The 10,578-nt window shown below is 44.7% G+C and overlaps 2 protein-coding genes across 2 annotated transcripts; one reads left to right on the forward strand and one right to left on the reverse strand.

The window, feature by feature from the left end:
- The first annotated feature begins 206 nt into the window (after positions 1–206).
- tmem258 (transmembrane protein 258) lies at positions 207–3,444 on the forward strand. Its single transcript, XM_064929127.1, has 4 exons — positions 207–297; positions 2,511–2,620; positions 2,970–3,099; positions 3,317–3,444. The coding sequence occupies exons 1-3, from the start codon at positions 295–297 to the stop codon at positions 3,094–3,096; spliced, it is 240 nt and encodes a 79-aa protein (XP_064785199.1). The 5' UTR covers positions 207–294; the 3' UTR covers positions 3,097–3,099; positions 3,317–3,444.
- A 5,210-nt stretch (positions 3,445–8,654) lies between these two features.
- On the reverse strand, positions 8,655–9,270 carry LOC135508905 (transmembrane protein 138-like). The gene is made up of 3 exons (XM_064929126.1): positions 9,155–9,270; positions 8,811–8,976; positions 8,655–8,678 (listed from the first exon to the last, which is right to left on the reverse strand). The coding sequence occupies exons 1-3, from the start codon at positions 9,268–9,270 to the stop codon at positions 8,655–8,657; spliced, it is 306 nt and encodes a 101-aa protein (XP_064785198.1).
- Between the last annotated feature and the right edge of the window lie 1,308 nt (positions 9,271–10,578).

The following is a 10,578-nucleotide window of genomic DNA, read 5'->3' on the forward strand; positions in this document are numbered from 1 at the left end:
TATCACAGCCAGGAACAAAGTTATTTTATCGATTAATTTTAAGATTTGCACAATAATTTCATGTCAAATAATCTGTTAAATTATTTTGTGCTAATCTTAAAATTAATCTAATGTAAAAATCTCTGTTTCGGAATAAAAAATGGAATAAATAAACGAAGGATTCCGCATGAAACTGTTTCTCCAGCCCGCTAGGTGGCGGCCAAGTATTTTTGCGCTGCTTGAGAACGTCGGCAGAACTGACGTGGCTCTTTACAAGTATTGGGATTCTGCAGTAGGAACAAGAAACTCAACAAAATGGTAAGTGATTTGTCGCTAATGCACACTTTTCTAAGAATAACTTGATCATAAAATGAGACTTATAGCTGTGTATTGCGATTTGTCTAAAACCTAGCATTATATGTATTCAAATGGATGTTGTAGATAGCCATTTCCGGGTTGTAATTGCTTACTAGCCTACATTAGCTTTACTAGCCCACTATTCTACGAAAGGAGCCTAAATTCACGTTACTCCTTAGTCCAAGGATTTTAGCTACATGTTCTGTTTATTAAAATACAAATTGGCTCTGGAAACTAAAACGATCCAAATACTCAAATTAAATGGAAATGTCAATTGCGGTACGGTTCTAGAAACACAAATCCCTGTTCAGGTCACAAACGCTAAATATCAATCAATATATATTTATAAAGCCCTTCTTACATCAGCTGATATCTCAAAGTGCTGTACAGAAACCCAGCCTAAAACCCCAAACAGCAAGCAATGCAGGTGTAGAAGCACGGTGGCTAGGAAATACTCCCTGGAAAGGCCAAAACCTAGGAAGAAACCTAGAGAGGAACCAGGTTATGAGGGGTGGCCAGTCCTCTTCTGGCTGTGCCGGGTGGAGATTATAAACCTAGAGAGGAACCAGGCTATGTGGGGTGGCCAGTCCTCTTCTAGCTGTGCCGGGTGGAGATTATAAACCTAGAGAGGAACCAGGCTATGTGGGGTGGCCAGTCCTCTTCTGACTGTGCCGGGTGGAGATTATAAACCTAGAGGAACCAGGCTATGAGGGGTGGCCAGTCCTCTTCTAGCTGTGCCGGGTGGAGATTATAACAACATGGTCAAAATGTTCATAAATGACCAGCTGGTCAAATAATAATGATCACAGTGGTTGTCGAGGGTGCAACAGGTCAGCACCTCAGGAGTAAATGTCAGTTGGCTTTTCATAGCCGATCATTGAGAATATCTCTACCCCTCCTGCTGTCTCTAGAGAGTTGAAAACAGCAGGTTTGGGACAGGAAGCACGTCCGGTGAACAGGTCAGGGTTCCATAGCCGCAGGCAGAACAGTTGAAACAGGAGCAGCAGCAAGGCCAGGTGGACTGGGGACAGCAAGGAATCATCATGCCAGGTAGTCCTGAGGCATGGTCCTAGGGCTCAGGTCCTCCGAGAGAGAGAATTTGAGAGAGCATACTTAAATTCACACAGGACACCACATAAGATAGACACTTTCAGTTTTGTTTTAACATAGTTGCAGCCGACAGTATTTTTCAGTGACAACAGGTTTGGTGTCTTCTGTTTACACACAGGTGTTGAGAGAAGCAGATAACTCATTAGCGCAGGAAGTCAGTCCTCTGGTGTCTGTTATCAGTAAACAAGCGCCATAACATGGAGATATGACCGTGTGGGGAAACCCTAACCCTATACAAAGATGTATCAATTTAACCTTTAGTTTTTGGAGAACTATTTCTCTCCGATATGAAATATCCGCTTCTAAAACCGTACGGCAAGCGATGCGTGTTAATGTTCAGACCGAGCGTCAGCTGTGAGCGTGAGTGAGCTGAACAGGCATTTATTCGATGGCCCGTTTAAAAATATTTGTAGACATGTTTTTGTAAGTACATACCGGCCGTAACGGGAGTAAAATAAGATGGTTGCTCAGCAAAACTCCATATTTAGTGATAAATTAACTTATTTTGACAAGGCTTTTTAACATATACATTTTCTGTGTAAAATGGCAACTATTCCTCGTATGACTTGATTGTAAAAAGTGCACATAAGTCATGAATTTATTTTTATGAAGTCTCTAACGCACAGATACTAGTTCAGCTAACCTTATTCATTAACGTTATGTCTGTAGCTAGTGAACTACGTTTTATAGCTATTCATCAGTTAAATCGAATAACATAACATGTAGCTATGTTATGATGGGAATACAGTAGCTAGCTATGCCAATGTAGCGGGAACTATATATAGATCAAGCTTGACTTGCTACTGTAGCTAGTAAGCTAACACTAAATACAGCCTCCCACAGACAAGGCCAAGTTAAGACCAGAGAACTTCACCTGTTATGATCAAGTCAGTCAATAAGCTGGTTGATCTGTACAAAACTCATATTTACCTAGTTAGTAAGTTGAAACCCCATGTTTATTTACAGCTGGCAACATACCTGTCCATTTTGAAATGTGGGATATTGTCCCTAACCAGAAGCACACTGAGTGAATCTCCACATTGTCTCCGTTCTTCTTCCCCCAGGAGCTGGAGGCGATGACGAGATATACCAGTCCGGTGAACCCGGCAGTCTTCCCCCACCTCACTGTGGTCCTACTGGCTATCGGCATGTTCTTCACTGCGTGGTTCTTCGTGTATCCTTCCATGGTCATCTGTCATCATAGTGACAGTTTTTTAAAATATATATTTTACCATGAATCAGTGGTCTTCAAACCTGGTGAATGGGGACACTGTGAACGTGTAGGCTTTTGTTGCAGCCCAGTATTAACACACCAATGTCAACGAATATGCCCTGTGTCTCCCTACGACGTAGGAATGAAGAACAGGCAGATAGAAGCAGTTGCTGAGTCTGAATATTCACAGAGATAATATACACTACTGTAGGTGAATATGTTGGCCGTAAGTGAGAATGTTTTTGATAGACAGGATGTAACGGTTGGTCTGTTGTGTACAACTATGATTAGCACCATAACTCTCTCCCAGCTACGAGGTAACGTCCACAAAATACACCAGAGACATGTACAAAGAGCTGCTCATCTCCCTGGTGGCGTCGCTCTTCATGGGCTTCGGAGTGTTGTTTCTGTTACTGTGGGTCGGCATCTATGTCTGACAGGTAAGGAAACAATCAGAGAGACTTATGCTGCATTCATGACGAGTCAGAACCTCGTGAGTTAAATGTAGAGCTTCCTATTAGTTGATTCGGATACTTTCCGAGACGAGTATTAACTCTTTACAACAAGTTTCCAAGTCGGACATTTCTCCATTTCCGAGTTCTGACACTCGTTCACCATAGTGTTTCATGTCTGGTCCCTGTGTGTGTCCTGTTACAGATTGTTATATTGCCAAATGATACAGAAGAACATCATGAAGTGGGCTCCACCACAGAATATGGACTGCACTGACAAGAGGGTGGGGATTGGGGTTGCCTTTCACTAAATAAAGAGACATTTGTACAAAACTGCATCATTTCTACTGGTAATGAAAGGAGGCAGCCTGTGTTTTTGTTTTTAAAGGTCCTTATTACAAATCTGTGTTGATTCCAGGTAGGTTTCAAAATGTGAATACTGAAAGATGGACCCACACCCTATCTAAAGAGAAATACTGAAGGGTGTGGGTTTCCATCTTATCTAAAGAGGAATAAATCCCAAACTGAGGCTTAAATGCTCAATGTAGAAAAAGGTCAACAAAACCATTTGGTATCAAATCATAAGCAGTTTTTTATTAATGCACTTTTCCTCACTCAACTTTTGGGCACTATGATGTCCAAATAAAACTTATTTTGCTTCTGTATTTAAGCCTCAGTTTTATACCTCGTCTTTACTGGTGAAATTGTGACAGATTTGGAGTGAGCCAGCCTATTGATGCTTTGGAATTGGCTTCATTAGTCTGAGGACTGTAGTAGAAATAGATCACCACAAGGTGGTGCTAGAGACATCTACCAGAGGGCACCACAGTGAATCTGAATTGCATTGCCTGGATTCCTCGCACCCTCTCAAAACCTTTGACCTTCTTGTGAAATTAGTTTTAAGGATGTGAGGAATCGATGCAATTCAGATCATCCCCAATAAATCAGTGATTGCAGCATTTTTTTTTAATCTTCCGTTAGTAGTAGTGACAACTGCCTAGACACATCTCATTCACAAAGGTGACATGACTGTTCAGGAAAGAATCTGCTTCCAGATCCTCATGCCAACAGCCCTGGCATTGACATGGGAGTAGGAAGTCAAGAACATAGAGGAATCTGTAGTATAAATCACTGTGATCCGGCTGCAGATCAGAATTAGACTGGCTGCAGATCAGAATTAGACTGCCTGTGTAAACACCGCCATAGAGATGTATCAAGCACTTCATTTGGAGTGAATGCAGTAACTAACATACAGCATGTATTCCCCAGGCCAAGGGAATGCAGTAACTAACATACAGCATGTATTCCCCTGGCCAAGGGAATGCAGTAACTAACATACAGCATGTATTCCCCTGGCCAAGGGAATGCAGTAACTAACATACAGCATGTATTCCCCTGGCCAAGGGAATGCAATAACTAACATACAGCATGTATTCCCCTGGCCAAGGGAATGCAATAACTAACATACAGCATGTATTCCCCAGGCCAAGGGAATGCAGTAACTAACATACAGCATGTATTCCCCTGGCCAAGGGAATGCAGTAACTAACATACAGCATGTATTCCCCTGGCCAAGGGAATGCAGTAACTAACATACAGCATGTATTCCCCTGGCCAAGGGAATGCAATAACTAACATACAGCATGTATTCCCCAGGCCAAGGGAATGCAGTAACTAACATACAGCATGTATTCCCCAGGCCAAGGGAATGCAGTAACTGGAACATACAGCATGTATTCCCCAGGCCAAGGGAATGCAGTAACTAACATACAGCATGTATTCCCCTGGCCAAGGGAATGCAGTAACTAACATACAGCATGTATTCCCCTGGCCAAGGGAATGCAGTAACTAACATACAGCATGTATTCCCCTGGCCAAGGGAATGCAGTAACTAACATGCAGCATGTATTCCCCTGGCCAAGGGAATGCAGTAACTAACATACAGCATGTATTCCCCTGGCCAAGGGAATGCAGTAACTAACATACAGCATGTATTCCCCTGGCCAAGGGAATGCAGTAACTAACATACAGCATGTATTCCCCTGGCCAAGGGAATGCAGTGACTAACATACAGCATGTATTCCCCAGGCCAAGGGAATGCAGTGACTAACATACAGCATGTATTCCCCAGGCCAAGGGAATGCAGTAACTGTAACATACAGCATGTATTCCCCAGGCCAAGGGAATGCAGTAACTAACATACAACATGTATTCCCTGGCCAAGGGAATGCAGTGAGGGCTATTTCAGACCACTGTGGTCTAATAGTGGTGGTGGTGCCTTAAACTTAAACTTACGTGACTTGTTAAGCAAACATTTAATCAACTTATTTAGGCCATAAAGGGGTTGAATACTTAATGACTCAAGACATAAGCTTTTAATTTTTAAACTATTTAAACACAATTTATCTTTGACGTGATGGGGTATTGTGTATGGGCCAGTGACCAACACATTCAAATGTAATAACTTTTAAATGCTGTAACAACATGTGGAAGAAGTGTGAAGGCACTGCATGTCTCCCAAATGGCAATATATTCCCTATGTAGTGCACTACTCTCTCTGGACCCATAGGGCTCTGGTCAACAGTAGTGTACTATATATGGAATAGGGCTCTGGGCAACATTAGTGTACTATATATAGGAAATAGGGTTCTATAGGGCTCTGGTCAACAGTCGTGTACTATATTGGGAATAGGGTTCTATAGGGCTCTGGGCAACATTAGTGTACTATATATAGGAAATAGGGTTCTATAAGGCTCTGGTCAACAGTTGTGTACTATATTGGGAATAGGGTTCTATAGGGCTCTCAACTGTGAGAGACGGAATCTAAAACAAAATCCAAAAAATTACATTGTATGATTTTTAAGTAAGAATTCCGGCTCTCACAGACCTGTTAGTTTTTCTTTAAGAAGCCCCCCTGTTCTCCACTCATTACCTGTATTAACTCCACCTGTTTGAACTCGTTACCTGTATAAAAGACACCTGTCCACACACTCAATCAAACAGACTCCAACCTCTCCACTATGGCCAAGACCAGAGAGGGTATAAGGACATCAGGGATAAAATTGTAGACCTGCACAAGGCTGGGATTGGCTACAGGACAATAGGCAAGCAGCTTGGTGAGAAGGCAACAACCGTTGGCGCAATTATTAGAAAATGGAAGAAGTTCAACATGACGGTCAATCGGTCTGGGGCTCCATGCAAGATCTCACCTTGTGGGGCATCAATGATCATGAGGAAGGTGAGGGATCTGCCCAGAACTACATGACAGGACCTGGTCAATGACCTGAGAGAGCTGGGACCACAGTCTCAAAGAAAACCATTAGTAACACACTACGCCATCATGGATTAAAATCCTGCAGCGCAATTAAGGTCCCCCTGCTCAAGCCAGCGCATGTCCAGGCCCATCTGAAGTTTGCAAATGACCATCTGGATGATCCAGAGGAGGAATGGGAGAAGGTTATGTGGTCTGAAGAGACAAAAATAGAGCTTTTTGGTCTAAACTCCACTCGCCGTGTTTGGAGGAAGAAGGATGAGTACAACCCCAAGAACACCATCCCAACCGTGAAGCATGGAGGTGGAAACATCATTCTTTGGGGATGCTTTTCTGCAAAGGGGACAGGACGACTGCACCTTATTGAGGGGAGGATGGATGGGGCCATGTATCGCAAGATCTTGGCCAACAACCTCCTTCCCTTAGTAAGAGCATTGAAGATGGGTCGTGGCTGGGTCTTCCAGCATGACCACGACCCGAAACACACAGCCAGGGCAACTAAGGACTGGCTCCATAAGAAGCATCTCACGGTCCTGGAGTGGCCTAGCCAGTCTCCAGACCTGAACCCATCCATAAACACACAGCCAGGGCAACTAAGGACTGGCTCCATAAGAAGCATCTCACGGTCCTGGAGTGGCCTAGCCAGTCTCCAGACCTGAACCCATCCATAAACACACAGCCAGGGCAACTAAGGACTGGCCTAGCCAGTCTCCAGACCTGAACCCATCCATAAACACACAGCCAGGGCAACTAAGGAGTGGCCTAGCCAGTCTCCAGACCTGAACCCAATAGAAAATCTTTGGAGGGAGTGGAAAGTCCGTATTGCCCAGCGACAGCCCCGAAACCTGAAGGATATGGAGAAGGTCTGTATGGAGGAGTGGGCCAAAATCCCTGCTGCAGTGTGCGCAAACCTGGTCAAGAACTACAGGAAACGTATGATCTCTGTAATTGCAAACAAAGGTTTCTGTACCAAATATTAAGTTCTGCTTTTCTGATGTATCAAATACTTCTGTCATGCAATAAAGTGCTAATTAATTACTTAAAAATCATACAATGTGATTTTCTGGATTTTTGTTTTAGATTCCGTCTCTCACAGTTGAAGTGTACCTATGATACAGATTACAGACCTCTACATGCTTTGTAAGTAGGAAACACTGCCGATTTTGCAGGTTATCAAATATTTTTCCCCCCCACTGTATAGGGAATAGGGTTCTATAGGGCTCTGGTCAACAGTAGTACACTGTATAGGGAATAGGGTTCTATAGGGCTCTGGTCAACAGTAGTACACTGTATAGGGAATAGGGTTCTATAGGGCTCTGGTCAACAGTAGTACACTATATAGGGAATAGTGTTCTATAAGGCCCTGGTCTAAAGTAGTGCACTATATAGGGTTCTATAGGGCTCTGGTCAACAGTAGTACACTATATAGGGTTCTATAGGGCCCTGGTCTAAAGTAGTGCACTATATAGGGTTCCATTTAGGAGTGAGACGGTATCACATTTTAGTAAAAACACTGAAATGAATTGCCGTTATGCATTTGTTTAAAAAAAAATCCATTGTAAGAAAACCTCGGATTGTCCTTTAGTGTCATCTGCCTCTTGTAACAACACTAGTCCATATTAGTGGAGCATCTTGATTGAGAAACTACCAGGACGGACCACTCTTTCTCCTAGCTCTATCCTAGTCCAGGGTCGTGTTCAGTAGAGCACACCGTAGCAAAATGTTTTGAAACTGAAAACAATGAGCGTTTCTTATTGGACAAGGCCAGATAGTCCTTCCATGTCAGTTTTCTTCTGGTGTTAAATGAACATGACCCACCCAGGTAGTGAAAGTCTGTCACCAGTCTGGCAGACCTCACTTGGTAATAGATCCTCCAGTCCCTCCCTCCTCACTGACGAGCTCTGGCATCCCTCAGCCAGACAGAATCACCATACAGCCGCGGGTCGCCATGACACTGTCGTCCGTTTGTAGAAGAAGTAATACAACACTGCAGCTGTGGAACAGAAGGACCGAGTTGGTTAAATGTCTCAACACATCACAAACCAACATGTTGTTGAGTCGGGTATTAGCATCATTAATTAAAGCAACCATTTTCCAGTTTTAATGCCTAAGACGCACCACAAAACTGACAAACATGTTTGTTAACTAAGTATGCTTGTGTAAAGAAACAACCACTTATCAAGCCTCAAAAAAGTACAGCTGAATAAACCTAAGTGGTCTCTTCAAACTTACCAACCCAGAAGACAGAGAACCTGTAGGCCGTTTGTCCAGCTCAAACTGTTGACCATCTCAGGTTCTAGAGGAAACACCAAACATGGTCAATGTTTAGAACTACATGTGTACACAACATGTATTATTTCTTATGAGAGTTAGAATCCTGTCACTCCTACGCCCCTCTCTCTCTTTCTCTGTGTGTGTCCGTACGTACCACTACCCAGCAGTGAAATGAGATGCTGAGGGTGAGGTAGATGGCAGACAGCACCAGCAAGCCTTTAAACCTCTCCAGTAGCAGAGCGACCAGGCCGACCTGGAACATGGGTGTGTTGAGCATCATCAGGAGAATGACGTTGAACAGCGAGGCTATGTCCTGGATGCTGGAACACAGGTGATAAATCACAGTTAGGCCTAAACAACATTACAGTAATTATAAACAAAGTAAGACCTGATTGTTATTGGGAAAGATTTTGGAACATTTTCAAAAACAACAAAAGAAAAATAACTAGCTATTAGGTTCAAAAACATTTGAATCATTAACAGGCTACAAAACCAATCATGAACACCACTAGCTGGATGACAGGCGCTGCCCTGAACAGCTCACTGGAGGAGTTGACACACAGGTCATAGGTCAGCAGACCCAGCTGAACCAGCGAGTAGTTGGTCTGGAGCATCTCTGGGTTAGGTCTGGCTACCTATGACACCTTCAGCTGGGATGGGCTTGACACAATCATAGCCTCGGCTGGCACCGACTTCTCTGGCCCTCGGCTGGGATGGGCTTGACACAATCACAGCCTCGGCTGGCACCGACTTCTCTGGCCCTCGGCTGGGATGAACTTCAAAAGGCCCTCGGCTGGGATGAACTTCAAAAGGCCCTCGGCTGGGATGAACTTCTCTGGCCCTCGGCTGGGATGAACTTTATAAGGCCCTCGGCTAGGATGAACTTCTTAAGGCCCTCGGCTAGGATGAACTTCTCTGGCCCTCGGCTGGGAGGAACTTTATAAGGCCCTCGGCTGGGATGAACTTTATAAGGCCCTCGGCTGGGATGAACTTCATAAGGCCCTCGGCTGGGATGAACTTCTCTGGCCCTCGGCTGGGATGAACTTTATAAGGCCCTCGGCTGGGATGAACTTTATAAGGCCCTCGGCTAGGATGAACTTCATAAGGCCCTCGGCTAGGATGAACTTCATAAGGCCCTCGGCTGGGATGAACTTCTCTGGCCCTTGGCTGGGATGAACTTCATAAGGCCCTCGGCTGGGATGAACTTCATAAGGCCCTCGGCTAGGATGAACTTCTCTGGCCCTCGGCTGGGATGAACTTCATAAGGCCCTCGGCTGGGATGAACTTCATAAGGCCCTCGGCTGGGATGAACTTCTCTGGCCCTCGGCTGGGATGAACTTCATAAGGCCCTCGGCTGGGATGAACTTCATAAGGCCCTCGGCTGGGATGAACTTCATAAGGCCCTCGGCTGGGATGAACTTCATAAGGCCCTCGGCTGGGATGAACTTCATAAGGCCCTCGGCTGGGATGAACTTCAAAAGGCCCTCTGGCTTTTACTCTTTGGTTCCTCTCCGTCTTCGCTCCCTTGCCAGCCACAGGTATTTGACCTGTAGTGTTAACACCTCCACGACCCTCCTCTTTGATGGCCCTCACCTCCACGACCCTCCTCTTTGATGGCCCTCACCTTTACGACCCTCCTCTTTGATGGCCCTCACCTCTACGACCCTCCTCTTTGATGGCCCTCACTTCCACGACCCTCCGAGCTAAATCTGTTCCACAGACAGACAGCCATGGAGAGGTCAGGGTAACGTTAGGGAATACAGGTCCCAAATGCCACCCTATTGCTACTTTAGACCACGGCCCACAGGGCTCCAAATGTAGTGCCCTATACAGGGAGACATTTGGGATGCATCCTTTTTGTCCCCGATCGGCTGTAGTAGTTTCTTGGTACGCCAAACTGATTTTAGTTGGCTAGCAACAAG

Source organism: Oncorhynchus masou, chromosome 22, assembly GCF_036934945.1.
Source record: "Oncorhynchus masou masou isolate Uvic2021 chromosome 22, UVic_Omas_1.1, whole genome shotgun sequence".
In the NCBI taxonomy this organism is placed as follows: domain Eukaryota; kingdom Metazoa; phylum Chordata; class Actinopteri; order Salmoniformes; family Salmonidae; genus Oncorhynchus; species Oncorhynchus masou.

What these genes read in the sequence shown, in the direction of transcription:
- tmem258 (XM_064929127.1), top strand. An exon ending in TTCACTGCGTGGTTCTTCGT is followed by an intron (nt 2,621 to 2,969) that starts GTATCCTTCCAT and finishes ACTCTCTCCCAG; the next exon opens with CTACGAGGTAACGTCCACAA.
- LOC135508905 (XM_064929126.1), bottom strand. Translation starts at nt 9,270, where the DNA reads ATGCTCCAGACCAACTACTCGCTGGTTCAGCTGGGTCTGCTGACCTAT. An exon ending in ATCCAGCTAGTGGTGTTCAT is followed by an intron (nt 8,977 to 9,154) that starts GATTGGTTTTGT and finishes CCTGTGTTCCAG; the next exon opens with CATCCAGGACATAGCCTCGC. An exon ending in CATTTCACTGCTGGGTAGTG is followed by an intron (nt 8,679 to 8,810) that starts GTACGTACGGAC and finishes TGTTTCCTCTAG; the next exon opens with AACCTGAGATGGTCAACAGT.